We start from the raw sequence: 25,576 nt of genomic DNA, 5'->3' as shown, positions 1-25,576 counted from the left end.
TCAGTCTTAACAGAATTCACAGCAGTCACCATAGCACATACCCTCCCCAGTGCCCATCACCCAGTGACTCCATCCCTCCTACCCCCCTCCAGTCCAGCAACCCTCAGTTTGTTTCCTCAGATTGAGTCTCTTATGGTTTGTCTGCTTCTCCGGTTTTGTTTAGATTCATTTTTCCCTCCCTTCCCCTATGAACCTCTGTCTTGTTTCTCAGATTCCCAATGAGATCATATGGTATTATCTTTCTCTGACTTATTTCACTTAGCATAATACCCTTTAGTTCCATCCACATTGTTGAAAATGGCAGGGTTTTGGTTTTTTTTTTTTTTTATGTTTGCGTAATATTCCATCGTGTGTGTGTGTGTGGGCGCACGCGTGTGTGTATCACATTTTCTTTATCCATTCATCTGTTGATGGACATTGAAGCTCTTTCCATAGTTTGGCAATTGTGGACAACGCTGTTATAAACATTTGGGGTGTGCGTGCCCCTTCAGATCACCACATTTGTATCCTTTTGGTAAATACCCCGTGATGTAATTGCTGGATCATAGGGTAGCTTTACTTTCAACTTTTGAGAAACCTCCATACTGTTTTCCAGAGTGGCTGCACCAGCTTGCATTCCCACCAACAGTGTAGGAGGGTTCCCCTTTCTCCACATCCTCGCCAACACCTGTTGTTTCCAGCCATTCTGACTGGTGTGAGGTGGTATCTCACTGTGGTTTGATTTGTATTTCCCTGATGCCGAGTGATGTTGAGCACTTTTTCATGTGTCTGTTGGCCATTTGGATGTCTTTGCAGAATTGTCTGTGTCTTCTGCCCATTTCTTGATTAGATTATTTGTTCTTTGGTGTTGAGTTTGATAAATTCTTTATAGATTGTGGATACTAGCCCTTTATCTGATATGTCATTTGCAAATACCTTCCCCCATTTTGTTGGTTGTCTTGGTTTTGTTGACTGTTTCCTTTGCTGTGCAAAAGCTTTTGATCTTGATGAAGTCCCAATAGTTCATTTTTGCTCTTGTTTCTCTTGCCTTTGGCGATATTCCTGGGAAGAATTTGCTGTGGCTGAGGTCGAAGAGGTTGCTGCCTGTGTTCTCAAGGATTTTGATGGATTCTTGTCTCACCATTAGGTCTTTCATCCATTTTGAGTCTGTTTTTGTGTGTGGTGTAAGGAAATGGTCAGTTTCTTCTACATGTGGCTGTCCAGTTTTCCTAACACCATTTGTTAGAGAGACTATCTTTTTTCCATTGGACATTCTTTCCTGCTTTGTTGAAGATTAGTTGACCATAGAGTTGAGAGTCCATTTCTGGGCTCTCTCTTCTGTTCCATTGATCTATGTGTCTTTTTTGTGCCAGTACCATACTGCTTGGTGATTGCAGCTTTGTAATAGAGCTTAAAGTCCAGAATTGTGATGCCACTAGCTTTGGTTTTCTTTTTCAACATTCCTCTGGCCTTTCGGGGTCTTTTCTGGTTCCATACAAGTTCTAGGATTATTTGGATTTATTTGAAAAATGTTGATGGTATTTTGATAGGTATTGCATTAAATGTGTAGATTGCTCTAGGTAGCAAAGACATTTCACAATATTTGTTCTTCCAGTCTATGAGCATGAAACTTTTTCCATTTTTTTGGTGTCTTCCTCAGTTTCTTCCATGAGTATTTTATAGTTTTCTGAGTACAGGTACTTTGCCTCTTTGGTTAGATTTATTCCTAGGTATCTTATGGTTTTGGGTGTGATTGTAAGTGGGATCAACTCCTTAATTTCTCTTTCTTCTGTCTTGCTGTTGGTGTATAGAAAGGCAACCGATTTCTGTGCATTGATTTTATATCCTGCCATTTAACTGAATTCTTGTATGAGTTCTAGCAGTTTTGGGGGTAGAGTCTTTTGGGTTTTCCACAAAAAGTACCATATCATCTGCAAAAAGTGAGAGTTTGACTTCTTTGCCGATTTGGATGCCTTTTATTTATTTTTGTTGTCTGATTGCTGAAGCTAGGACTTCTAGTACTATGTTGAATAGCAGTGGTGATAGTGGGCATCCCTGCTATGTTCCTGACCTTAGGGGGAAAGCTCTCAGTTTTTCTCCTTGGGGAATGATATTTGGTGTGGGTTTTTCATAGATGGCTTTGATGATATTGAGGTATGTACCCTCTATCCCTATACTGTGAAGAGTTTTAATCAAGAAGGGATGTTTTTTCTGCATCTGTTGAGAGTATCATATGGTTCTTGTTCTTCCCTTTATTAATGTACTATACCACGTTGATTGATTTGCAGATGTTGAACCACCCTTGCAGCCCAGGAATAAATCCCAGTTGGTCATGGTGAATAATCCTTTTAATGTACTGTTGGATCCTATTGGCTAGTATTTTGGTAAGAATTTTTGCATCTGTGTTCATCAAGGATATTGGTCTGTAATTTTCCTTTTTGATGGGGTCTTTGTCTGGTTTGGGGATCAAGGTAATGCTGGCCTCATAAAATGAGTTTGGAAGTTTTCCTTCCATTTCTATTTTTTGGAACCATTTCAAGAGAATAAGTACTAATTTTTCTTTAAATGTTTGGTAGAATTCCCCTGGGAAGCCATCTGGCCCTAGGCTCTTGTTGGGAAATTTTTTTTTTTTTTTAAAGATTTTTTTATTTATTTGACAGAGAGATCACAAGTAGGCAGAGAGGTAGGCAGATAGAAATGGGGAAGCAGGCTCCCTGCTGAGCAGAGAACTCAATGTGGGGCTTGATCCCAGGACCCTGAGATCATGACCTGAGCTGAAGGCAAAGGCTTAACCCTCTGAGCCACCCAGGTGCCCCTTGTTGGGAAATTTTTGATAACTGCTTCAATTTCCTTACTGGTTATGGGTCTGTTCAGATTTTCTATTTCTTCCTGGTTCAGTTTTGGTCGTTTATACATCTCTAGGAATGCATCCATTTCTTCCAGATTGTCAAATTTGCTGGAATATAGTTGTTCATACTATATTCTTATAATTGTTTGTATTTCTTTGGTGTTGGTTGTGATCTCTTCTCTTTCATTCATGATTTTATTAACTTGGGTCTTTTCTATTTTGTTTTTGACAAGTCTAGCCAGGGGTTTATCAATCTTACTAATTCTTTCAAAGAACCAGCTCCTAGTTTCGTTGATCTGTTCTATTGTTCTTTTGGTTTCTTTTTCTTTGATTTCTGCTCTAATCTTTATGATTGCTCTTCTCCTGCTGAGGTTAGGCTTTCTTTGCTGTTCTTTCTCCAACTCCTTTAGGTATAGGGTTAGGTTGTGTTTCTTTCTTTTTTTTTTCTTTCTTTCTTTCTTTTTTTTTTTTTTTTTTTTCAGAGAGAGAAAGCACAGGCAGGCAGAGTAGGAGGCAGAAGGAGAAGCAGGCTCCCTGCCGAGCAAGGAGCCTGATGTGGGACTTGATCCCAGAACACTGGGATCATGACCTGAGCTGAAGGCAGCTCCTTAACCAACCGAGCCACCCAGGTGTCCCCTTTCTTGTTTCTTTTTTTTTTTTTTTTTTAAAGATTTTATTTATTTATTTACTTGACAGACAGAGATCACAAGTAGGCAGAGAGGCAGGCAGAGAGAGAGGAGGAAGCAGGCTCTCCGCTGAGCAGGGAGCCTGATGCGGGGCTCGATCCCAGGACCCTGGAATCACGACCTGAGCCGAAGGCAGAGGCTTTAACCCACTGAGCCACCCAGGTGCCCCCCTTTCTTGTTTCTTGAGAAAGGCTTGTATTGCTATATACTTTGCTGTCAGGACTGCCTTTGATGTGTCCCAAAGATTTTGAACAGTTGTGTTTTCATTTTCATTTGTTTCCATGAATTTTTTAAAAATTCTTCTTTAATTTCCTGGTTGATCCATTCATCCTTTAGTAGGATGCTCTTTAGCCTCCCTGTATTTGAGTTCTTTCCAACTTTTCTCTTGTGATTGAGTTCTAGTTTCAAAGCATTGCAGTCTGAAAATATGCAGGGAATGATCCTAATGTTTTGGTACCGGTTGAGACCTTATTTATGACCCAGGATGTGATCTGTTCTGGAGAATGTTCCATGTACACTAGAGAAGAATGTGTATTCTGTGGCTTTGGGATGGAGTGTTCCGAATATATCTGTGATGTCCATCTGGTCCAGTGTGTCATTTAAAGCCTTTATTTCCCTGTTGATCTTTTGCTTAGATCATCTGTCCATTTCAGTGAGGGAGATGTTAAACTCCCCTACTATTATTGTATTACTGTCAGTATATTTCTTTGATATTAACTGGTTTATATAATTGGCTGCTACCATGTTAGGGGTATAGATATTTAAAATTATTAGATCTTCTTGTTGGACAGACTCTTTAAGTATGATAGTGTCCTTCCTCATCTCTTATTGTAGTTTTTGGTTTAAAATCTAATTTGTCTTATACAAGGATTGCCACCCCAGACTTCTTTTGATGTCCATTAGCATGGTAAGTGGTTTTCCACCCCCTCACTTTAAATCTGGAGGTGTCTTTGAGTCTCTTGCAGACAGCATATCTATAGTTCTTACTTTTTTATCCATTTTGGTACCTTGTGTCTTTTGATTGGGGTATTTAACCCATTTACAGTCAGGGTAACTATTGAAAGATAGGATTTTAGTGCTATTGTATTGCCTGTAAGGTGACTGTTACTATATATTGTCTCTGTTCCTTTCTGGTGTATGTTACTTTTAAGCTTTCTATTTTAGAGGACCATTTTCAGTATTTCCTGCAGGGTTGATAACCACTTAATTTCAATAATATACAAAAGCTGTTCCTTTACAGCTCTGTCAGTACCCATTTTAGTTATCTATGTTACAGAATTGTATCTTTATACATTGTTGTGGCATTGCGTTTTATGCCTTCACCGTGGAAGTCACATACTGTCCTTTCTGCCACATTCTGTTCATTATAAGAGAGTAACTAAATCTGGCCTGCATTCAAGAGACAGGGTTTTAGGTTCCATCTTTTGAAGGGAGGAATATCAGATAGTTTGTGGATATATATTAAAATGCCATCATCTGTTCAGGTTGCAAAATAATGATTCTTTCATTTCTTCTTCATTTATTAAGCTCAGCTAAATTTTGACAGCAAACTCAGTCCATATGACCAGCCTCCAAATACTATTTCCAAACAAGTTTTTTTATTACATTTTATTACCTTTTATTCTTATCCCCAGATCTTCTGGTTTATTTGATTACTTAACATTTCTGTGCTTGTTTCATCATTGGCAAAATGTTGATAGTAGTATCTATGTCATAGGGGGTGTATTAATTTCCAGTGACTGCTATAACAAATTACCTCAAACTTGATGACCTAAAATAGAGAATTTCTCACAGTTCTGGAGGCTAGAAGTCTGAAGGCAAGATGTCAGGATAGCTGCATTTGCTTTAAAAGCTCTGGGGAGAATCCTTCCTTCCTTTTGCTACCCCCCAGTGGTTCTAGGTGTCTCTTGGCTTGTGGCTACATAATTTTAATCTCTGCCTGTCTTCACATGGCCTTTTTTTCTTATACTTTCTGTGTGTTTCTTAACAGGACAGTAGATTTAAGGTCCAGCTGGTTAATCTGGGATGCCACCATCTAGAAATTCCTAATTAGATGTGTAGAAGACCCTTCTTCCAAGTAAGGTCACATTTGTAGGTTTCAGGAAATAGGATGTGGACATATTTTGGGAGCCACTACTCAGCTCATTACGGGGAGATTATACTAAATGGATTAGTACGTGTAAAATTCTTTAAAATGGTTCCCAGCACATGATTGTTAACCAAACTAGTTATGTTTTTTTTAAGATTTTTTTTATTTATTTGAGAGAGATACCTGAACAGAAGGAACACTTAAGCAGGGGGAATGGGAGAGGGAGAAGCAGGCTTCCTACTGAGCAGGAAGTTCAACCCAGGGGCTCTATCCCAGGACCCTGGGATCATGACCTGAGTGGAAGGCAAATGCATAATGACTGAACCACCCAGGTGCCTTTTTTTTTTTTTTTTTTTTTTAAGATTTTGGTTTTAAGTAATTTCTACACCCAGGTGGATCTTGAACTCATAAACCTGAGGTCAAGAGTTGCATCTCCACTGACTGAGCCATCCAGGTGCCCTCAAACTAATTTTTTTTTTTTTTTAAAGGGCAGAGGGAAAGGGAGAGAGAGAATCTTAAGCAGGCTCCATGCCCAGCACAGATCCTGATATAGGACTCACAACCCCAAGGTCATGACCTGAGCCAAAATCAAAAGTAGGATGCTTAACTGACTGAGCCACCCAGGTGCCCAAACTAATAATTTTTTATTATGATGATGCTTGTAATTTATTGCAGTTTCCTGAATTTAATACTTTTTCTTTTATACCACCTTATTTTAGCAGTTTAAATTTCCATACCTATAATGCATAATTAGGGTGGCTTTATGTCATGGTTTGTCTAGTATAGGTCTGGTTTATTCCTGTTGACACAGCATCTCATCTTGTCCCTGTTCACAATCAAAACCTTTCCAGTTTGTATGAAAAATTAAATGGTCACTGTCACATAATTCATCCTACCCTTTATTTTGCCTTTTAAGAAATAAATCATTACCAAATGTAAAATAAGTACATACTGTTCTATTTGAATTGTAAAAACTTAAGGATAGGTTCTAAGCATGTTAGGCTAGTACTTCAGTGTAAGTTTTTTTTCATGTAATTTAGAGCAGAGATCTTATATTATCCTAGTACTTAGCCAAGATTATACCATGGTTTCTCTGTTAGTGTCCTGTTGCTATGCAATAGATTATCCTGAAGTTCTGGGGCTTAAAATAATAATAACTTATTATCTTCTGCAGTTTCTATGGTTGAGAAATTTGGGAGTAGCTTGGCTGAGCAGTTGTGGCTTAAGGTACCTCTTGAAATCAGTTAGATATCAGGCTGCATTCATCTTTAGTCTTGACTGGAACTGGAAGATCTACTTCCAAGGTGGCTCATTCATGGTTAGCAAATTGGTGTTGGCTTTAGTGGGAGGCTTCATTTCCTTTTTACCTAGAAATCTCCATAGGACCACTTAAATGTCTACATAGTATGGTAGCTGACTTCTCCCAGAATAAGCAATCCTAGGGATCAAGGCAAAAATTTGTAATGCCTTTTATGACCTAGCTTTAAATATAGTACACTTTAAATATAGTACACTTCCACCATATTCTGTTGGTTGTATAAGCCAACCATGTGTCACTGTCAGGGGAATTACACAAGAGTTTTAATATCAGGACGTAAGGATCTTGGGGGGACTTTTTTTTTTTTTTTAAGATTTTATTTATTTATTTGTTTATTTGACAGACAGAGATCACAAGTAGGCAGAGAGGCAGGCAGAGAGAGAGGAAGGTAAGCAGGCTCCCTGCTGAGCAGAAAGCCCGACTTGGGGCTCAATCCCAGGACCCTGGGATCATGACCTGAGCTGAAGGCAGAGGCTTTAACCCACTGAGCCACCCAGGTGCCCCGGGGGTGGGGACATTTTTTAAAAAAGATTTTATTTACTTGTCAGAGAGAAACCACAAGCATGGGGGGTGGCAGGCAGAGGGAGAAACAGGCTCCTTGCTGAGCATGGAGCCTGATGTGGGGCTCTATCCCAGGACCCTCAGTTCACAGCCTAAGCTGAAGGCAAATGCCCAATCAACTGAGCCACCCAGGTGTCTCTTTTGCAGAGTTTAGAGGGAATTTGAAAGGGGATTCAGACATGCATGTGTAATCTATCATTTTGTTAAAGACCTTTCTCTACATATTTCATTTTTCTCTTTTTGTTTACTTCCTGCATTCTTTTAGATTTGTATTTCTTTTTCTCTCAAATCTCTTTTCTCCATACTGGTTTGGAATATGTGCACTCTGTTTTTAATTTTTTTACTGCTTCCTTTTGAAATTTTAACTTGCATATTAACTTCACAAAAGTTAAACAGTATCTTTGCCTTGCTGAGCAATAGGAAGATCTTAGAAATAAACTCCAGTTATCTTCATTCCTGATTTTCATTTCAGTATTTTAGCTTTATATTTTTAAATCCTCGAATTAGATGTTCTTTCACATATTTTATATTTACCTAATGTTTACCACTTTCTTAGTCACTTTTTTATCTTGAGGTGCAGAACTTCTTTTAAGAATCATTGTCTTTATTCCTGAAGTACATCCTTTAGAATTTTTTTTTTAAGATTTTATTTATTTATTTATTTATTTGACAGAGAGAGAGATCACTAGTAGGCAGAGAGGCAGGCAGAGAGAGAGGAAGGGAAGCAAGCTCTGCTGAGCAGAGAGCATGATGCGGGACTCGATTCCAGGACCCTGAGATCATGATCTGAGCCGAAGGCAGAGTTTTAACCCATTGAGCCACCCAGGCGCCCTCCTTTAGAATTTCTTAAAACTTCTTGGCCTTTCAGCTAAGATCAAGTGTAGAATTTCTTCTAGTGAGGATCCATTGGTAATAAAACATTTTAGCCTAGAAAAATTAAAAAATTGTCCTAAATTTTTTTTGTTTTTTTTGTCTTAAATAGTTTTATTGATATGTAGTTCACACACCATACAATATACCCATTGAAAATGTATAGTTCTCTGCATCTCTTAGTTCTCACTCCAAGTGCCACGTCTGCTCAGCCCTAGGCAACCAATGATCTACTTACTGTCTCTATAGTTTAGTTGACTCTGGACATACTGTGTAAATGGAATCCTATAATAATCTGGTCCTTTGTGACTGGCTTCTTTCACTTAGCTTAGTATTTTCAGGGTTTGTGATACAGATTTTACCAGTGCTTCATTTCTTTTTATTGCTGAATAATATTGCATTGTATGAATATACCACACTTTAAAAATCCATTCATTATTTGATGGCCATTTGGGTTATTTGTTTTCTGACTATTATGAATAATGCTGTGAACATTCGTGTTCAGGTTTTTGTGTGGACATATGTTTTCATTTCTTTTGGGTGTATCCCTGGAGAAGAATAGCTATATCACCTGGTAATTCAGTGTTTTACTTCTTGAGGAACCATTGCAGTTGCATCATTTTACATTTGCATTAGCACTGTATGAAAGTTCTAACTTATGTATATCCTCATTAACAGTAGTTATTGGTCATTTTGATTATAGGCATCCTAGTAGGTGTGAAGTGGTATCTTATTTTGGTTTTAATTTGCATGTCTCTGATGATTAATGATGTTGAGTATCTTTTCATGTGCTTATTGGCCATTTGTGTATCTTTAGAGAAATGTCCATTTAGGTATTTTGCCAGTTTTTCAATCATTGCCTTTTGTGACAGCTCCTTAGATATTTAGATACTTTTTGTTGGATATATATGATTTACAGAAATCATCTTGCATTTTGTGGGTTGGCTTCTCACTTTTTTTTCCCCAAGATTTATTTATTTTAGAGAGAGTGTGCATGTGCACCGGCCCATCCGCCTCTGCTTTGGGGGAGGGACAAAGGGAGAGGGAGAGAGAATCCCAAGTAGAATCCCTGCTAAGTAAGGATCCCTCCCTACACGGGGCTCAGTGTGAAGGGCTTGATCTCACCACCGTGAGATCATGACTGAGCTGAAATCATCTGTCAGAGACTAAGCCAACTCAGCCACTAGGCACCTCCAGCTTCTCACTTCTTTTTTTAAAAAAGATTTATATATTTATTTATTTGAGAGAGAGAGAGAGAGAGCGAGCATTGGGGGGGAGGATCAGAGGGAGAAACAGACTCCCCACTGAGCAGGAAGCCTGATGCGGGACTCCAGGATCATGACCTGAGCTGAAGGCAGTTGCTTGACCAAGTGAGCCGCCCAGGTGCCCTGGCTTCTCGCTTCTTGATGGTAGTTTTGAAGCACAAAAATTTTAATTTTTAATTTATATCCACTTTATTTTACTTTTGCTTTTATATCTGGTTCTAGTTGAATTTTAGGTTTTTTTTCTTCAAAAAAATGCCATTGGAATTTTGAATGGGATTGCACTGAATCTGTAAATCTTTCAACCCATGAATATGGATGTCCTTCCATTTATTTGTGGCTTCTTTAATTTCTTTCAGCAGAGTTTTGTAGTTTTTTATTTTATTTATGAGAGAGAGACAACATGAGAGAGAGAGAACATGAGTGAGGAGAAGGGAGAGGGAGAAGCAGACTCCCCACTGAGCAGGGAGCTGGGTGCGGGGCTCAGTCCCAGGCCCCTGGGATCATGACCTGAGCCAAAGGCAGATGCTTAACTGACTGAGCCACCCAGACACCCCAAGTTTTGCAGTTTCATCTCCTTAAGTTTATTCCTGAGTATTTTATTCTTTTTGGTGCTGTTGTAAGTGGGGTTGTTCTGTTTGTTTTTTTTTTTTTTCTGGTCTGATTGCTCTGGCTAGGAGTATTATATGAAATAAAAGCAGTGGGAGTTAGCATTCTGTCTTATTCCTAGTATTAGAAGACAAGCTTTTAATTTTTCACCACTGATTGTGATATTAGTTGTGGGCTTTCAATATATACCATTCATTTTGTTGAGGTAATTTTCTTCTAATTCCTAGTTCAACAGTTTTTATCATGAAAGACTATTGAATTTTGTCAAATACTTTTTTTTTTTACATCAGTTGTGATGATCATGTGATTTTTAGCCTTTTAATTGTAACACACTGATTTTTATGTTGATCCATCCTTGCAACCACAGCTTTTAATTTTTCACCACTGAGTGTGAAATTAGTTGTGGGCTTTCAATATATACCATTCATTTTGTTGAGGTAATTTTCTTCTGTTCCTAGTTCAACAGTTTTTATCATGAAAGACTATTGAATTTTGTCAAATACTTATTTTTACATCAGTTGTGATGATCATGTGATTTTTAGCTTTCTTTTAATTATAACACACTGATTTTTATATGTTGATCCATCCTTGCAACCCAGTGATGAATCCCACATGGTCATAGCGTAGTAAGCCTTTTAATGTGCTGTTGAATTTGGTTTGCTAGTATGAAAAACTGAACAATATTAATGTTCTGGAAATAAAATTCATCTGCCACTTCATGGTTTCTTCTCTTTTCTCTCTTTTTTTAAAGATTTATTTATTTAGAGCACGTGTGTGCAGGGGGAGGGGCAGAGGGAGAGGGAGAGAGACCCAGGCAGACACTGCTCAGCATGAGTCAGGATGCAGGGTTCGATCCCAGGACCTTGAGATCATGACCCTGCGCCCAAAATAAAAACCCAACACTTAGCCGACTGAACCACACAGGTGCCCCCTATTTCATGGTTTCTTATTGCTGCTCATTGTGGTTGTTTGCTTATTCGATGACCTTTCCAAACTACTTTTGTGTAGTCTGTATTCTTTGTCATGTGTGGCCACTGAAGTCTGTGTTCTGTTAGATTAGTGTTCAGCTAGTGATTGACGGATATCCTTAAAAACTTGCAACCAAAAAACCCCCAAACACTACCATGTTTGCAGATTGGCTGTGTTTGGACAGTCCTGTGGTTAGGCAATTTAAAACTGTCTTAGCCTTTATTTCCTGTTTGCATGGAGCCTGAAGGTCAATCAGAGTTAAGGGCCAGGATCTTCTCCTAGCCCTTCTGAGCACGCATCCACCCCTTGGCCTTTGCAGGGACTTCTAGATTTAACATAATACCCAAGAGTGTTTCAAAGCCCTCATTGCCCCAATATGTCTTATTCTCTAGTCTCTTTCTTCCCAGTCTTTTCAGTGTATCTGTTGTGCGCCCCACCTATTATCCCTTTCCCCTGGAGGCATCGGTTACTGCCTTTGCTTTTAAATACTTTTGGCAAACACTGCCTGGCTATCTCAGCCCCAAGGAAGCTGCCATACAAGAGAACAAAGGCAAGAGAAGTTCTTGAGCCTATCAGTCCTTCATGTAACTTCTGGACAGGTCAAAACATACAACCACAGTTCTTTTGTAGGGGTCCAGCTTTTTTTCTTTTTTTTTTTACATATGGTTGTGCAGTTGTCCCAGCACCATTTGTTGAAGAGATGGCAGTGAGTTTTTAGATGTGACACCAAAAGCACAATCCATGAAAGATGAAACTTAACAAATTGGACTTTATTAAAATGCACTAAGTGAGGGGCGCCTTGGTTGGTTCAGTTGTTAAGCGTCTGCCTTTGGCTTAGGTCATGATCCCAGGGTCCTGGGATTGAGCCCCATATCAGGCTCCCTGCTCAGCAAGAAGCCTCCTCCTTCTCCCACTCCCCCTGCTTGTGTTCCCTCTCTCGCTCTCTCTCTCTCTCTCTGTCAAATAAATAAATAAGATCTCTTTTAAAAAATGCACTATGTGATACTGTGATCTTATAATAAAAAATATGTATCTGCTTTTCAGTCCTGTTCCTGACACAGAGCTCCTAAAACTCTTGGAATTTCCTAAGTGATGAGAGTGATAAAGTATCTTTTCTTAGGTTAATGAGGTGACTTTTAGAAGTTGTCTTAAGGGGGCGCCTGGGTGGCTCAGTGGGTTAAAGCCTCTGCCTTCCGCTCAGGTTATGATCCCAGGTTCCTGGGATCAGGCCCCGCATCAGGCTCTCTGCTCAGCAGGGAGCCTGCTTCCTCCTCTCTCTCTCTGCCTGCCTCTCAGCCTACTTGTCATCTCTGTCAAATGAATAAATAAATAAAATCTTTAAAAAGAAAAAAGAAGTTGTCTTAAGGTGGAAGCTGGTTGTCATTGGAGCCAACCATGTGATTAGAGATTGGCACTTTTAGTTCCCTCCCACCCCCAATGAGGAGAGGGCTGGAGATCTGAGTTCAATTGATAATGGTCACTGATTTAATCAGCCACACCTGTGTAACAGAGCCTCCAGAAAAATCTAAAAGGATGGAGTTCGGAGAGGTTCTAGGTTGGTGAATACAGGAAGATTTGGGGAGAATAGTGCTGAGGATCTGAAACTTCATACCTTTTCTCCATACTGTGCCCTCTGCATCTCTTTCATCTGGCTGTTAGTGATATCCTTTATAATAAACTGGTAATCTAGGAATTTGCTAGCCACTCTAGCAAATTAATCAAACCCAAGGAGGTGGTCAGTAGAACCTCTGGTATATAGCTGGTTAGTCAGCACAAGGCATCCTGGACTTGAGACTAGCATCTGAAGTGGGGTCGGGGGAGCTTGTAGGACTGATCACTTAACCTGTGGGATCTGACACTATGTCTGGGTGAATAAGAATTAAGAATTAAGCTATAAGACACCCAGCTGGTGTCAGAGAATTGGTTGTTGGTGTGAGGAAACCACCCCCACCCCCACGTACACCCACAGTTTGGAACATTTACACTGTTAAGAGAATGAAAGGAGAAAGCCATAGGCTGAAGCGATACCCTACCAAACAATATACATAGATGCCACATAGGCATATGAAAAGATGTTCAATATCATGGGAATTACAAATTAAACCATCAGTGAAATATCACTGTACATCTGTTAGATTGGCAAAATTTTGAAAAGCTAATAATACCAAAAGCTGGTGAAGATACAGAACAATAAGAATTTTTTAAAATTATTTATTTATTAGAGACAGTAACAGCAAGCATGAGTTGTGGGGGTGGGGCAGAAGCAGATTCTCCACGAAGCAGGGAACCCGACCTGGGGCTTGATTCTAGGACCCTGAGATCACTACCTGAGTTGAAGGCAGACACTTAACTGACTGAACCACCCAACAGCCTCAGGAATTTTCCTTCAATCCTAGTAGGAATGCAGAATAGTACAACTACTTTGGAAGATGATTGGCAGTTTCTTACAGGGTTAAAACATAGGCTTACCATTATCCAGCAGTTGTATACCTATTTATTTAGTTGAATTAAAAGCTTAAGTCCACAAATAACCTGTACATGAATATTTATAGCAGCTTTTTTCATAATTGCCCCAAACCGGAAGCTAGTAAGATGTCCTTTAATAGGAGAATGGATAAACTGTGGTACAAACACACAGTGGAGGGGCGCCTGGGTGGCTCAGTGGCTTAAAGCCTCTGCCTTCGGCTCAGGTCATAATCCTGCATTGGATTGCTTGGCAGGGAGCCTGTTTCCCCCTCTCTCTGCCTGCCTGTCTGCCTACTTTTGATCTCTGTGTGTCAAATAAATAAATAAAATCTTTAAAAAAAACAAAAACCAAACACACAATGGAATATTATTCAGCAATTTGAAAAGGTTGTCAAGCCATGGAAAGGTATGGAGGAACCTTTAGTAATATTGCTGAGTGGTAGAAGGCAATCTGAAAAGGCCTCAAATTGTATGATTCCACCTACCTGACATTAAGATGTCAGATTTTAAGGGGCTCAAATTTACAACCTGAGATCAAGAGTCTCTACCGACTGCTTGAGCAAGCTCTATGAACTGAGCCAGCCAGGCATCCCTGCACTGACTGACTTAATTTATTTTTAATTTTTAAAGTTTCATTAATTTTGTAAAAAAGATTTTAAGTAATCTGTATACCCAATGTGGGGCTTAAACTCACAACCCCAAGATCGAGAGTCAGGTACTCCAGACTGAGCGGCCAGGTGCCCCTGGACTTTTTTTTTTTTTTTTTTAAGATTTTATTTATTTATTTGACAGAGAGAGATCACAAGTAGGTAGAGTAGCAGGCAAAGAGAGAGGGGGAAGCAGGCTCCCTGCTGAGCAGGGATTCTGTTGCAGGGTTCGATCCCAGGACCCTGAGATCATGACCTGAGCTGAAGGCAGAGGCTCAACCAACTGAGCCACCCAGGCATCCCTGGACTTTTCTTTTTTTTTTTTTTTTTTAATTGACATATAGCTGACACACAATGTTACAGTATTTTCAGGTATACAACATAGTGATTTGATGGCTCTATATATTATGCTATGCACACTGCAAGTGTAGCTGCCATCTCTCACCCTATGTTACTATTATAACACCATTGATGTGTTCCTGTGCTGTACCTTTCATCCCCATGACTTATTCATTTCATAACTGGAAGTCTATATCTCCCACTTTCTTTGCCCATTTTGCCTTGTCTCCTCACCCCCTCCCTTCTGGCAACCGCTGGTTCTCTGTATTTAGGGTCTGCTTCTGCTTTTTTTATTTGTTCATTTGTTTTGTGTTTTATATTCCACGTATAAGTGAAATCATATGGTATTTGTCTTTCTCTAACTTATTTCACTTAGCATAATACCCTCTTGGACCATCAGTGCTCTTATAAATGGCAAGATTTTTTTTTTTTTAATATGGTTAATACTCTGTTGTATATACATACCACATCTTTATCCATTTATCTACTGATGGGCATTTAGTTTGCTTCCATATTTTATCTGTTGTAAATAATGCCACAGTAAAGATAAGGGTGCTTATATATTTTTGAATTAATGTTTTAAGTTTTCTTGGGTAAATACCCAGTGGTGGAATTACTGGATCATGTGGTATTTCTTTTTTAATTTTTTAAGGAACTTCCATATTGTTTTCCACAGTGGCATACCAATTTACATTCTTACTAACAGTGCACAGGGGTCCCTTTTCTGAACATTCTTGCCAATACTTGTTATTTCTTGTATTTTTGATGCTAGGTATTGTGACAGGTGAAATTGTGGACTTAAAAAAAAAAAAAAAGAACACACCAAAACTTCCAGAATATTCTAGGCACTGATAACAAGGTAGAGAAGGTGCCTGCTTTTATGGACTTTAAAGTCCATAAGCCAGAAAATTTTCAGTAATGTCACATAAAGTGATTGGATGTCTACTTTAGATTGGATAAGTCCGGACAGATGTGAGGAGGTGATACTTAACTTGAAGACTGAATATAAGATGTTAGCTATTTTTTAAAAAAGATTTATTTATTCATTTGAGAGAGAGAGCAAGAGAGAGCATGTATGCATGAGCTGGAGGAGGGGCAGAGGGAGAATCCTCAAGCAGAATGTGGGGCTTGATTCCAGGACTGGGAGATCATGACCTGAGTGGAAATCAAGAGCAGAATGCCCAATCTACTGAGCCACTCAGGTCCACCTATTTAAAGACAGAGGAAAAAGCATGCCCAGCAGAGGGAACAGTTAGGTACAAAGGCTGTAAGGCTGGAACGACCTAGTGTGTTTGAGAAATAGAAAGAAAGCTAGATTTTTAATGGGTAAGGGGGGAGAATGATAACGAGATAAGATCAGAGAGTCAGTCATGGGTAGAATGGAGTCAGGCATCTGTAAGCCAGGGAAGAAGTTTAGATTCTATTTTAACTGAGATAGGAGGTTACTGAGTGGTTAAGCAGAGTAGAATATGATTTTTTTTTTTTTTAAGATTTATTTATTTGAGAGAGAGAGAGAGAGAGAGCACAAGCAGGGGGAGCTGCAGGGGGAGAGGGAGAAGCAGATGCCCCAGTGAGCAGAGAGCCTGACACGGGACTCAATCCCAGGACTGTGGGATTATGACCTTAGCGGAAGGCAGACACTTAAACAGCTGAGCCACCCAGGCACCCCTGATCTAACTTATTTTTTAAAAGCATACTCTAGTTGCTCTGTGGAGAATGGTGGGACGGGGAGAGAGCAGGAGCTGGATGCAAGTGCAGAAGCAAGGAGACCAGTTTAATAACCTCTCATAATTTGTTGCCAAGGAAGGAATGGATGTTTGTAGCTTGGACTTGGATGCTTAAGAAGGGAAGGAGAAAAGTAGCTATATAGTAGGGTATGTTTTGTAGGCAGAATCTTTGGAATTTATTGAGGGAAAGATAAAGCCCATATTTTGTTTGGCTTGAGCAACTGAATGGATGGTGGTGCTATTGAGGCCAGGGTGAGTGTAAAATTTTAGTCATTTTAACCAGTTAGGTATGCATTTGTAGATAATGGTCAAACCTAAGAGTCTGGAGCTCAGGGGGAAAGATGGGACTTGAAGTATAGATTCTCTCTTGTATCTACTCTCTCTTGCCTGTTTTTAAATTGTGCAAATCATCTGTGATACATGTTTTCTTTTAGAAACCTCACAAATACATATAAAACTAAAGATCCCCATGACCACCTTCTGTACATATTCTTCTCCTCCACAAAAGTAACCACTGTGACCAGTTTCAGATGTATACCTTTTTTGCATTAATTTATGGGTACCTATAGGAATATATAATTTTTGTCCGCAGTATATAATTTTTGTTTGCAAAAAATACACCATATTGTATATATTTTGTAACTTAAATGTTCTTGTAATCATTTAGCTTCATTCATTAATAAGTTACTTGTTTCAGTGGCTGCATAGTATTCTGTTCTATGGTACGAATATGTGATTTAACTGGTTGCCAATATATATTAGTTGGTTTCTTTAGGTTTTCTTTTTTATTATTATATGTATGGTTATTTTAATTTTTCTTAATTTAAAATACTTGATATATAAAAGTAATATGTATAAGTTCATCAATTATTAAAATTACCAGCATGTTTTTACAGAGCATCTGTTACTACTACGGTGATTCCCTGTAATTATCTGGGGGAGAATCACTGTTCCTAAAAATGTATTCTGTACTTCCATGAGTCTTTTCTATATGAAGTTAATTTGAGTTTTTAAAATATATTTTATTTCTGTAGAGACCTTAAGTTTATTTTCTTCTCAACTTTGTAATTTTAACTTAGAATAATTAATGTATGCCATACCATTAAGAAGGATATTTCCCCAGCAATAAATTGTTGATATAGATCAGCAACTAGAATGGTAGTGTATCATGCATAATAAGATTAGCACCCAGATATTGGACTTCACTTGTTGTCTCTTGATTCACTTGTCTTGATGTCATAGTACTGTTAACATACATCCTTTGGGCATTGAGGACAAGGTAATAACTACATAGAATGTTGCAATGATGTCTTGGAGGATTTTTTGTATTACAAGCACTTTGAATCAGAAGAGTAGCGGGGAAGGGCAGAGGGAGATGCAGGCTTCCCGCTGAGCGAGGAGTCGGACTTGGGTCTTGATCCCAGGATAGTGGGATCATGACCTGAGCCGGAGGCAGATGCTTAGCTGACAGAGCCACTGAGGCATCCCAGGGTTTAAACACTTTCCATCCTGATTGTGTTCATAATAGGCACTGAATCTAGACACAAGGTAGAAACAGGGAGACTGGTTGGTAATTAAGTAATTTAGGAGGGAAGCATAATCCAGGAAGAAAAGTCAGGCTGTCAGAGACCACTATGAACAGATTGATGGTAGAGTTGGTGAGAAAAGGTTGGATTCTGGATATGTTCGGCAGAGACTGTTGAATTGCTGACAGATAGGAAGGAAATAAAAAAGGCGGGGTGGAGGTTTTTAGCCCGAGTGTATGAAAGGATGGAATTGCTATCAGCAGTTTAGTTTGATGTGTTTGATGTGAAATTTGGCGGGGTGTTGGGGGGATGTTTTTTTAGATACCCAAGTGAACTTATTTGGAGTTTAGGAATGACATCTGGGATAGAAATACAAAGTTGGGACTCACTGGTATATAGATGACATTTAAGGCCATAATACTGGATGATATCCTTGAGGAAATGAGTGTAGAGAAGTTAAGAGGGAACCAGGAACTGAGCCCTAGGGCACTCCAACATTAAGAGAGGGGAGAAAACAGGAGTGATTTTCAAAGGAGCCTAGAACAATCAGTGAGGTAGGACATAAACCTAGAGAACGAGTCTTCGGAATTCAAGGAAAGAATGTAAACGATGGAAGAAGGAATGAAAAGCAATGTCATTTTGTTGATAGTTTAGACAGGATGAATACTAGAATTGGAAATTTTATTTAGCAGTGTTGAGGCTACCATTATTGTGTCGTCTTTGGTGAGACGTGGAAATAGTCTGGTTAGCACTATACATATTTTTTATATGGGATCTTTTGATGTTTACAGTGTCTCCTTTTCCATGCTCAGATTTGCCGTCCTATTGGTGGTATGTCTGGCAGTGGATCACAGCTTGGTTCAATGGGTAGCCTGACCATGAAATCACAACTTCAGATCACTGGTAAGTCTTAAAAAGATCTACATCTATACTTTTTTACCACAAGATAAAAATAATCTTAAGAAAATCTTCAGTGGCTTTTTTAGGTGTTGAATTAATATTTGCTTGGTGAATGAAGAATGTTTAGTCGTATAAAAATTATGTTTTTATTTCAGAATATTCTTGGGCATTTTGCAGGTTTTGTTTTTTCTCTCCTATTAAACATTGGTGTCTGGTCAGTTGCTATTGTTTTTTGTTTTGTATTAATGGCCTTGAGAGGTAACTCACATAGCACACAGTTTACTCATTTAGAGGATCATTGTTGATCATTGTCCTTAGTATGCTCATTTTGTTGTATAACTGCCACCACAGTCAATTACTGGAGGACTTCCCATGTCTCTTAGCCACCCTCAGCCCTAGGCAGACACTTCCTGTCTGTAGATTTGCCTATTCTGGATCTCTCATATAAATGGAACCGTAAAATGTATGGCTTTTTGTTTATGACTTTTTCCTCTTAGCATGTTTTCAGTGTTCATCTGTATTGTAGCATGCATTAGTAGTTCATTTCTTTTTATTGCCAAATAATATTGCAGATATGAACATACTATATTTTATTTATCCATTTATCAATTGGTATATGTTTGGGTTGTTTCTACTCTTTAGCTATTGTGAATAATGCTGTGAACATTTATGTTCAAGTTTTTGTGAAAACTTTTTGTGAAATTTTGTCTTTTCAGTTCTCTTGAGTATATACCTACAAGGAGTCACTGGGTCATATAGTATATGTGTTTCACTTTGTGAGGAATAACTCCGAAGTATTTTTCAAAGCATCCACACCATTTATATTCCCATTAGCCCTGTATGAGGGTTTCACTTTCTCCACATCCTTGCCATCGCTTGTTGTCTGTCTTTTTGATTATAGACATCCTAGTGAGTATAAAATGGTATGTCATTGTGGGTTTGATATGCATTTCTCCGGTGGTTAATGACGTTGAACATCTTTTCATGAGCTTATTGGCCATTTATATATTTTTTTGGAGAAATGTCTGTTTAAATCCTTTGGTTGCTATTATTACTTAACTAATCTCTCTCTCTCTCTCTAACCATACTAACCAAGTATATCGCTTTCATATTAGTATTCCTAATGCTCTGATATGCCATTTGTTAGATTATATTCCTGCTCAGAAACGGTTAGTGCTTCTATTTGGCTATAGTATAGAATTTCTGTAGCCTGGGCTAAGAGCTTTAACAGTCTGGCACCATGTGGTCTCTTTGTAGGTATTTATAAATGAATTATTTGGTGAGTCACTGCAGTTTTTCCGGACATGCATGTGTCTGTATCACACAGTGAAACCTTGGCCTTTATCCTTTTAATGGCATTTATTTCTTATAGAACAATTATTCTTTGTATAGTATTTCAGCTTTTAAAAAATTTTTTATTTATTTTAGAGAGCATATGAGTGGGTAGGGGGGTGTGGCAAGCAGAAGGGAAAGAATCTCAAGCAGATTCCATGCAAGCACAGAACCCAACAAAGGGCTCAATCCCAAGACGCTGAGTTCATGACCCAAGCTGAAACCAAGAGTTGGATGCTTAACTGACTTGAGCCACCCAGCCACCCTAGTATTTTAGCTTTTATTATACCTGTCTTTTTTTTTTTTTTTTTTTTTAAGATTTTATTTATTTATTTGACAGACAGAGATCACAAGTAGGCAGAGAGGCAGGCAGAGAGAGAGAGGAAGGGAAGCAGGCGCCCTTCCTAGTTCAACAGTTTTTATCATGAAAGACTATTGAATTTTGTCAAATACTTTTTTTTTTTACATCAGTTGTGATGATCATGTGATTTTTAGCCTTTTAATTGTAACACACTGATTTTTATGTTGATCCATCCTTGCAACCACAGCTTTTAATTTTTCACCACTGAGTGTGAAATTAGTTGTGGGCTTTCAATATATACCATTCATTTTGTTGAGGTAATTTTCTTCTGTTCCTAGTTCAACAGTTTTTATCATGAAAGACTATTGAATTTTGTCAAATACTTATTTTTACATCAGTTGTGATGATCATGTGATTTTTAGCTTTCTTTTAATTATAACACACTGATTTTTATATGTTGATCCATCCTTGCAACCCAGTGATGAATCCCACATGGTCATAGCGTAGTAAGCCTTTTAATGTGCTGTTGAATTTGGTTTGCTAGTATGAAAAACTGAACAATATTAATGTTCTGGAAATAAAATTCATCTGCCACTTCATGGTTTCTTCTCTTTTCTCTCTTTTTTTAAAGATTTATTTATTTAGAGCACGTGTGTGCAGGGGGAGGGGCAGAGGGAGAGGGAGAGAGACCCAGGCAGACACTGCTCAGCATGAGTCAGGATGCAGGGTTCGATCCCAGGACCTTGAGATCATGACCCTGCGCCCAAAATAAAAACCCAACACTTAGCCGACTGAACCACACAGGTGCCCCCTATTTCATGGTTTCTTATTGCTGCTCATTGTGGTTGTTTGCTTATTCGATGACCTTTCCAAACTACTTTTGTGTAGTCTGTATTCTTTGTCATGTGTGGCCACTGAAGTCTGTGTTCTGTTAGATTAGTGTTCAGCTAGTGATTGACGGATATCCTTAAAAACTTGCAACCAAAAAACCCCCAAACACTACCATGTTTGCAGATTGGCTGTGTTTGGACAGTCCTGTGGTTAGGCAATTTAAAACTGTCTTAGCCTTTATTTCCTGTTTGCATGGAGCCTGAAGGTCAATCAGAGTTAAGGGCCAGGATCTTCTCCTAGCCCTTCTGAGCACGCATCCACCCCTTGGCCTTTGCAGGGACTTCTAGATTTAACATAATACCCAAGAGTGTTTCAAAGCCCTCATTGCCCCAATATGTCTTATTCTCTAGTCTCTTTCTTCCCAGTCTTTTCAGTGTATCTGTTGTGCGCCCCACCTATTATCCCTTTCCCCTGGAGGCATCGGTTACTGCCTTTGCTTTTAAATACTTTTGGCAAACACTGCCTGGCTATCTCAGCCCCAAGGAAGCTGCCATACAAGAGAACAAAGGCAAGAGAAGTTCTTGAGCCTATCAGTCCTTCATGTAACTTCTGGACAGGTCAAAACATACAACCACAGTTCTTTTGTAGGGGTCCAGCTTTTTTTCTTTTTTTTTTTACATATGGTTGTGCAGTTGTCCCAGCACCATTTGTTGAAGAGATGGCAGTGAGTTTTTAGATGTGACACCAAAAGCACAATCCATGAAAGATGAAACTTAACAAATTGGACTTTATTAAAATGCACTAAGTGAGGGGCGCCTTGGTTGGTTCAGTTGTTAAGCGTCTGCCTTTGGCTTAGGTCATGATCCCAGGGTCCTGGGATTGAGCCCCATATCAGGCTCCCTGCTCAGCAAGAAGCCTCCTCCTTCTCCCACTCCCCCTGCTTGTGTTCCCTCTCTCGCTCTCTCTCTCTCTCTCTGTCAAATAAATAAATAAGATCTCTTTTAAAAAATGCACTATGTGATACTGTGATCTTATAATAAAAAATATGTATCTGCTTTTCAGTCCTGTTCCTGACACAGAGCTCCTAAAACTCTTGGAATTTCCTAAGTGATGAGAGTGATAAAGTATCTTTTCTTAGGTTAATGAGGTGACTTTTAGAAGTTGTCTTAAGGGGGCGCCTGGGTGGCTCAGTGGGTTAAAGCCTCTGCCTTCCGCTCAGGTTATGATCCCAGGTTCCTGGGATCAGGCCCCGCATCAGGCTCTCTGCTCAGCAGGGAGCCTGCTTCCTCCTCTCTCTCTCTGCCTGCCTCTCAGCCTACTTGTCATCTCTGTCAAATGAATAAATAAATAAAATCTTTAAAAAGAAAAAAGAAGTTGTCTTAAGGTGGAAGCTGGTTGTCATTGGAGCCAACCATGTGATTAGAGATTGGCACTTTTAGTTCCCTCCCACCCCCAATGAGGAGAGGGCTGGAGATCTGAGTTCAATTGATAATGGTCACTGATTTAATCAGCCACACCTGTGTAACAGAGCCTCCAGAAAAATCTAAAAGGATGGAGTTCGGAGAGGTTCTAGGTTGGTGAATACAGGAAGATTTGGGGAGAATAGTGCTGAGGATCTGAAACTTCATACCTTTTCTCCATACTGTGCCCTCTGCATCTCTTTCATCTGGCTGTTAGTGATATCCTTTATAATAAACTGGTAATCTAGGAATTTGCTAGCCACTCTAGCAAATTAATCAAACCCAAGGAGGTGGTCAGTAGAACCTCTGGTATATAGCTGGTTAGTCAGCACAAGGCATCCTGGACTTGAGACTAGCATCTGAAGTGGGGTCGGGGGAGCTTGTAGGACTGATCACTTAACCTGTGGGATCTGACACTATGTCTGGGTGAATAAGAATTAAGAATTAAGCTATAAGACACCCAGCTGGTGTCAGAGAATTGGTTGTTGGTGTGAGGAAACCACCCCCACCCCCACGTACACCCACAGTTTGGAACATTTACACTGTTAAGAGAATGAAAGGAGAAAGCCATAGGCTGAAGCGATACCCTACCAAACAATATACATAGATGCCACATAGGCATATGAAAAGATGTTCAATATCATGGGAATTACAAATTAAACCATCAGTGAAATATCACTGTACATCTGTTAGATTGGCAAAATTTTGAAAAGCTAATAATACCAAAAGCTGGTGAAGATACAGAACAATAAGAATTTTTTAAAATTATTTATTTATTAGAGACAGTAACAGCAAGCATGAGTTGTGGGGGTGGGGCAGAAGCAGATTCTCCACGAAGCAGGGAACCCGACCTGGGGCTTGATTCTAGGACCCTGAGATCACTACCTGAGTTGAAGGCAGACACTTAACTGACTGAACCACCCAACAGCCTCAGGAATTTTCCTTCAATCCTAGTAGGAATGCAGAATAGTACAACTACTTTGGAAGATGATTGGCAGTTTCTTACAGGGTTAAAACATAGGCTTACCATTATCCAGCAGTTGTATACCTATTTATTTAGTTGAATTAAAAGCTTAAGTCCACAAATAACCTGTACATGAATATTTATAGCAGCTTTTTTCATAATTGCCCCAAACCGGAAGCTAGTAAGATGTCCTTTAATAGGAGAATGGATAAACTGTGGTACAAACACACAGTGGAGGGGCGCCTGGGTGGCTCAGTGGCTTAAAGCCTCTGCCTTCGGCTCAGGTCATAATCCTGCATTGGATTGCTTGGCAGGGAGCCTGTTTCCCCCTCTCTCTGCCTGCCTGTCTGCCTACTTTTGATCTCTGTGTGTCAAATAAATAAATAAAATCTTTAAAAAAAACAAAAACCAAACACACAATGGAATATTATTCAGCAATTTGAAAAGGTTGTCAAGCCATGGAAAGGTATGGAGGAACCTTTAGTAATATTGCTGAGTGGTAGAAGGCAATCTGAAAAGGCCTCAAATTGTATGATTCCACCTACCTGACATTAAGATGTCAGATTTTAAGGGGCTCAAATTTACAACCTGAGATCAAGAGTCTCTACCGACTGCTTGAGCAAGCTCTATGAACTGAGCCAGCCAGGCATCCCTGCACTGACTGACTTAATTTATTTTTAATTTTTAAAGTTTCATTAATTTTGTAAAAAAGATTTTAAGTAATCTGTATACCCAATGTGGGGCTTAAACTCACAACCCCAAGATCGAGAGTCAGGTACTCCAGACTGAGCGGCCAGGTGCCCCTGGACTTTTTTTTTTTTTTTTTTAAGATTTTATTTATTTATTTGACAGAGAGAGATCACAAGTAGGTAGAGTAGCAGGCAAAGAGAGAGGGGGAAGCAGGCTCCCTGCTGAGCAGGGATTCTGTTGCAGGGTTCGATCCCAGGACCCTGAGATCATGACCTGAGCTGAAGGCAGAGGCTCAACCAACTGAGCCACCCAGGCATCCCTGGACTTTTCTTTTTTTTTTTTTTTTTTAATTGACATATAGCTGACACACAATGTTACAGTATTTTCAGGTATACAACATAGTGATTTGATGGCTCTATATATTATGCTATGCACACTGCAAGTGTAGCTGCCATCTCTCACCCTATGTTACTATTATAACACCATTGATGTGTTCCTGTGCTGTACCTTTCATCCCCATGACTTATTCATTTCATAACTGGAAGTCTATATCTCCCACTTTCTTTGCCCATTTTGCCTTGTCTCCTCACCCCCTCCCTTCTGGCAACCGCTGGTTCTCTGTATTTAGGGTCTGCTTCTGCTTTTTTTATTTGTTCATTTGTTTTGTGTTTTATATTCCACGTATAAGTGAAATCATATGGTATTTGTCTTTCTCTAACTTATTTCACTTAGCATAATACCCTCTTGGACCATCAGTGCTCTTATAAATGGCAAGATTTTTTTTTTTTTAATATGGTTAATACTCTGTTGTATATACATACCACATCTTTATCCATTTATCTACTGATGGGCATTTAGTTTGCTTCCATATTTTATCTGTTGTAAATAATGCCACAGTAAAGATAAGGGTGCTTATATATTTTTGAATTAATGTTTTAAGTTTTCTTGGGTAAATACCCAGTGGTGGAATTACTGGATCATGTGGTATTTCTTTTTTAATTTTTTAAGGAATTTCCATATTGTTTTCCACAGTGGCATACCAATTTACATTCTTACTAACAGTGCACAGGGGTCCCTTTTCTGAACATTCTTGCCAATACTTGTTATTTCTTGTATTTTTGATGCTAGGTATTGTGACAGGTGAAATTGTGGACTTAAAAAAAAAAAAAAAGAACACACCAAAACTTCCAGAATATTCTAGG

The 25,576-nt window shown here is 39.1% G+C and overlaps 1 protein-coding gene across 1 annotated transcript in view; it reads left to right on the top strand.

Annotated features, from left to right (window-relative positions):
* The window catches only part of LOC111141415 (itchy E3 ubiquitin protein ligase), a 140,575-nt gene that overhangs the window by 23,026 nt on the left and 91,973 nt on the right, over window positions 1–25,576 (top strand). Inside the window, exon 3 of the mRNA XM_022493946.1 lies at window positions 18,709–18,799. Within this exon, the coding sequence (XP_022349654.1) occupies window positions 18,730–18,799 (70 nt within the window). The 5' untranslated portion in view covers window positions 18,709–18,729. The remainder of the gene's footprint in view (window positions 1–18,708; window positions 18,800–25,576) is intronic.

Source organism: Enhydra lutris, unplaced genomic scaffold (assembly GCF_002288905.1).
Source record: "Enhydra lutris kenyoni isolate GAN:26980312 unplaced genomic scaffold, ASM228890v2 scaffoldscaffold6, whole genome shotgun sequence".
NCBI lineage: Eukaryota > Metazoa > Chordata > Mammalia > Carnivora > Mustelidae > Enhydra > Enhydra lutris.
Note: the sequence above shows the minus strand (reverse complement) of the source record. Positions and strands in the feature narration are given on the sequence as shown.